This window comes from Harpegnathos saltator, unplaced genomic scaffold, assembly GCF_003227715.2.
Source record: "Harpegnathos saltator strain DR-91 unplaced genomic scaffold, Hsal_v8.6 scaffold436, whole genome shotgun sequence".
Classification (NCBI taxonomy): Eukaryota; Metazoa; Arthropoda; class Insecta; order Hymenoptera; family Formicidae; genus Harpegnathos; species Harpegnathos saltator.
The window spans coordinates 187,789-192,661 of NW_020230246.1; the positions used below are offsets into that span (position 1 = coordinate 187,789).

General features: G+C 34.2%; 1 protein-coding gene across 6 annotated transcripts; it reads left to right on the plus strand.

The window, feature by feature from the left end:
• ClpX (Caseinolytic protease chaperone subunit) lies at positions 1 to 3,327 on the plus strand. 6 transcript variants are annotated; one of them, XM_019842208.2, is made up of 7 exons: positions 1 to 19; positions 683 to 843; positions 971 to 1,174; positions 1,308 to 1,456; positions 1,560 to 1,749; positions 1,971 to 2,872; positions 2,973 to 3,327. In XM_019842208.2, the coding sequence occupies exons 2-7, from the start codon at positions 771 to 773 to the stop codon at positions 3,222 to 3,224; spliced, it is 1,770 nt and encodes a 589-aa protein (XP_019697767.1). In that variant the 5' UTR covers positions 1 to 19; positions 683 to 770; the 3' UTR covers positions 3,225 to 3,327. The 6 variants fall into 6 exon arrangements, with proteins under 6 accessions (XP_019697767.1, XP_025157422.1, XP_011142350.1 ...); XM_025301637.1 differs by lacking the exon at positions 1 to 19 and adding an exon at positions 81 to 350; XM_011144048.3 differs by lacking the exon at positions 1 to 19 and having other exon boundaries at positions 82 to 843.
• The last annotated feature ends 1,546 nt before the right edge of the window (positions 3,328 to 4,873 follow it).

Below are 4,873 nucleotides of genomic sequence, written 5' to 3' on the forward strand. Positions count from 1 at the left end.
TGTTCACGTATCTCGAGCCGTACGTCATTGTTGTTTTATTCATCGCGCGCAAAAAAGATTTATTATATTTTATTGTATATAAAATTTCTGGTGAGAGATCTTAGACGTATCTCTTGACGAGCCGCTGACAATCAGCGCGAATCGATTGACGTATCGCTGATATCGCGAAGCAGCAAGCGCGAAAATGTTTCTACCTATCTGCCTCTATCTTTTTTTCTCTCTCTTTCTCTCTCCTTTCCACGCGGAGAACGATATCTGTTTGTTTCGTGTTATCATCTGAGCGCGTTCTTGCGCGATTCGCGCCTCGGTACCAACGTCCCGCGATGTCGGAAATTTCGTCTGTCACGCAGGTCCTGTCGTCTTTCGCTGCTTGTCGTTGCTCGTCCGTGCTCCGCCGTTCGACGAGTTCCCCGCGATTTCTCGCACTGGCCAGGACGAATCGCGCGATTTAACTCCCACGGGGTCGCGTCGTGCGGACGCGAATATTAAGCGGCTGCTCGTTCGCCCAAGGACGAGAAGATATACCGTGTCGTGACCGTATCGGTCTTTTTATTTTGACACGCAATAAACACACCACCGTATACAATTTCGCAAACGCGGACGCAGCCATTGCTTATTGGTTTAGACATACGCACGACTTGCGGCGGAATGGTCATGCGAAAAAATACATATCTGATTCCAGATCCGAGTACGTGGAGCATTTAAAGTCAAGGTAGTCAAGCAATTCCGCATTATCTTGTACCATCCCAGTCATAGCAATTTCACTAATCATGAGTTGCGTGCGTTGTTGCTTGATTAGTGCGAGCCGCTTGGCATCTTCTAATCATGTCGTCAATAATCATGGTGAGTATAGTGTTGTAAATAAATCTCATGCTTTGTCTCTGTGATCTGATAACAATATGGTAGCCACGAATGTCATCTACAAGGGCAATGGCGTAATCAAAGATTATTTTTTTCCCCGATTGTGCAGTACATAAAATTGTAAGAATTGTGGCTACTAGAACCCTGACAATTAGTGGCAGCTTAGCAAAATCTCCAACCGAACCTACACCACCTTCCAAGGACACACATACTACATCTGGTGGATCTTCTAGTGGCACTGGTGGTGGGAAAAAAAGTACACTCACATGTCCCAAATGTGGAGATCCTTGTACACATGTAGAAACATTCGTATGTAAGTAAAACTTTTAGACAACTTTTAAAAGTTGTACAAAGTTAATTCTATCATACTTGGCAGAGTTGTCAAAGTTGCTAGAATTGTTTTCCTTAAGATTTACATTGTTATATAGTATTTTTATGTGATACAGCTTCTACAAGATTTGTCAAGTGTGAGAAATGCCATCATTTCTTCGTTGTGCTCTCAGACACCGATTCAAAGAGAAGTTTGAAGGAACCACTAAGGTCAGAAGATGGTAAACAAGGAGGATACAGGAAACCACCTCCTCCTCCAAAAAAGGTAACTAATCTATTCTGAGAGACTTCAATTTGACATTCTTTCATGAATATTAATAATTTACTTCAGCTAGGTAGGAAAAAAATAATATAAAAGATATTTTTAGATATTCGAATATTTGAACAAACATGTTGTGGGTCAGGAATATGCTAAAAAAGTGTTAAGTGTTGCTGTTTATAACCATTATAAACGAATTTATAACAATTTGCCGATACAGAACTTGGTACAAACTAGTACTCATGCAGTTGGCACACAGGAAACCAATCATCCATTTACTCACAGAGGTCTCAAACCACGTAAATAGCTATTTCCCAATAATATAATGTTATATAGCGTTTCAATGTTATGTTACATAATGCATGTTTATTCTTGTAGTTTAAATATAGCAGTGATTAAGACAAATTATAATCTGCAAGTAGGAATAGTAATTTTGCACAGTTTGTTATCCCCCCAAATATATTTATTGATTATACATTATTGATTAGGCATCTGATTGTTACATTTTCTTTAACTTCAGATTTATTACACATTTCGGGCGTCGGGAATCCATTGGGAGTCGGATATCAACATGTTAACATGGGAAATGAACATAAGTCATCGGGCAGTCAATCTGTTCCTGGGTCGGATATTTTAGATAGCAAGCAACATCAATTGAAGTTAGAAAAAAGTAACATACTGTTGCTTGGTCCTACAGGCAGTGGAAAGACATTATTGGCACAGACAATAGCACAATGTTTAGATGTACCATTTGCCATCTGTGATTGTACCACTTTGACGCAAGCAGGCTACGTTGGTGAAGATATAGAAAGTGTTATAGCTAAACTTCTCCAGGATGCCAATTATGTAGTAGATCGAGCTCAAATGGGGATCGTTTTTTTGGATGAGGTCGACAAAATAGGAGCTGTTCCTGGAATTCATCAGTTGCGAGATGTCGGTGGAGAAGGAGTACAACAGGGAATGCTCAAAATGTTGGAAGGGACGATTGTAAACGTACCGGAGAGAAATAGCTCTAGGAAACTTCGCGGGGAAACGTTACAAGTTGATACGACAAACATTCTGTTTGTCGCATCGGGAGCTTACAATGGTTTAGACAGGCTTATCTCACGACGTAAAACAGAAAAATACCTCGGATTCGGCGCGAAACCCACAGCTGAGAGTCCGGGCAGGCGAGCTGCAACCTTGGCCGATGTTGCCAATATGTCACCCTCTACCGAGAGAGATAATAAGGAAAAGGACATGTTATTGCAACAAGTAGAAGCTAGAGATCTCATTGATTTTGGCATGATACCAGAATTTGTCGGTAGATTTCCTGTGCTCGTGCCTTTTCATACGCTTGATAGAGACATGCTAGTAAGAATTCTTACTGAGCCAAAAAATGCCATTGTTCCACAATTTCAAATGCTGTTTTCGATGGACAAGGTATGTCTCATAATGCCATTTTGCAACATACATTTTGCACAAGCTCTCATTCTACGCCAGGATAGATCAACAATTTTAAATACATTGGGTCTCTTTTTAGGTGGAGCTAACATTCGACATCAATGCATTGAACGCTATTGCCTCTTTGGCAATGGAGAGGAAAACAGGAGCACGTGGCCTGCGTGCGATTATGGAATCGTTACTTTTGGATCCTATGTTCGAAGTACCGGGAAGTGATGTGATGTCAGTTCATATAACAGAACAATGTGTAAAAGGTCATGAAAAACCCCAATATGTGAGACGAGGTGATAGCAATGAGGATGAACTACAAGCACAGCATGTACATAGTTAACAAATAACTGAAGAATATAATACTTTGGTATAATTATTTCCTTAACAATAGATAGACCATGTTTGAGAAAGAAATTAAATTAGAACATTTGTAAACTGTTATTACAATTATTTTATAGAAAATATTATATATTTTCACGTATATACATAATTGTCTTATATATGACAAATAATATGAACAACGCATATATATATATACGTATTTCAAACTATCCTGCATATTCTCCAATATTTATACAAAAATTGTATAAATTTGAATTTCTTTATTATTATATTATTTTATTTGATTTAAACTTTCTAATTTAAAATTTTTCGATACATATACGATTGCAAAATGTTAAACGTACATGTAATTAAATATATATGATTTGATATTAAAAGGAAAAGATTTGTGCATGTATATGTATATGTAAACCTGTCATGTATCACCATGTTGTGTATACATACATATGTATATATATACATATATATGTATATTTTTGCAGCAGGTTTTATAACAAAAATATATAATAATGATAAGAAGATACTTATCCTATATCATATAATTAAAAGTGAGTTATGCATTTCATACCTTTTTCTTTAAATATACAATATAAATATGTATTATAAACAATATATATTTACATATATGTAGATATATATGTACACGTATACATATATACACACATGTAAATATATATTTATTTTAAATAAATTATAAATATCTTTCAGAAGATTATTAGGAATATTAGCATGTTCAAGTGAAAAAAATAATTTAATCAAATTTAATATTCTATGAAACTGAAAGAAAATTAATTTTATATTTACTTCATTCTCTCTTCCTCTCTCTCTCTCTCTCTGTATGCTTATCAATGCTAACATTGAAAGTGAATAGAAACATATTTTGATATTTGCTTATTTTAATAATGCAGTGAATAAATTATAATCAAATTTTACTTGAATTTGAAAACTACATTAACTATGGAGGTTGATAAAAACAAAAAAAATGTGGATATAAAAATATTATCAATTTGAATACATACAGTTGACCATATGTTGTAAAGAATATGATAATATTTCAATGTAACCACATTTAAAATAAATTTTCATATATTACTACACATGTGCAAGGATTGTTTGTAAAGTATTATTATTACGCGTTGTTTCTCAAAAATATAAGTAATTTCTATAGTTCGATAATTCTGTTAAGAAAAAAAAATACATTTAAAAGTATATATAACAAAAATTTGCACTCCTTTTTCAGTAATAGCAGGGAAAATATCAATTGTGTATTGTATATATATGATTGACATGATATATATGTACGATTGAAAAAGATGAAAAATGTTTAAACAATACAATTATTTTTATGTCGAAATATGTTAAGGAGATGAAAAAGTTTTATGTATATAATAAATTGTGTATAATATGTTAATGGAAAAAGAAATGCAGAAGCAATATGTGGTTTATATAACCAATCTTTTTAAAATATCATTCGTAATATATAGCCGTATTAGAACAGAATTTATTTAGCATAGTTATATCAAAAGTGAAAAAAGGGCTGTGTGAAAAAATATAACATGAAGCTACAAGGTTTACACGATATCTCCTCTTTTCATTTCATGCTGATGATGACTTATAAATAAAATAATCCTATATTTTTTGTAATAA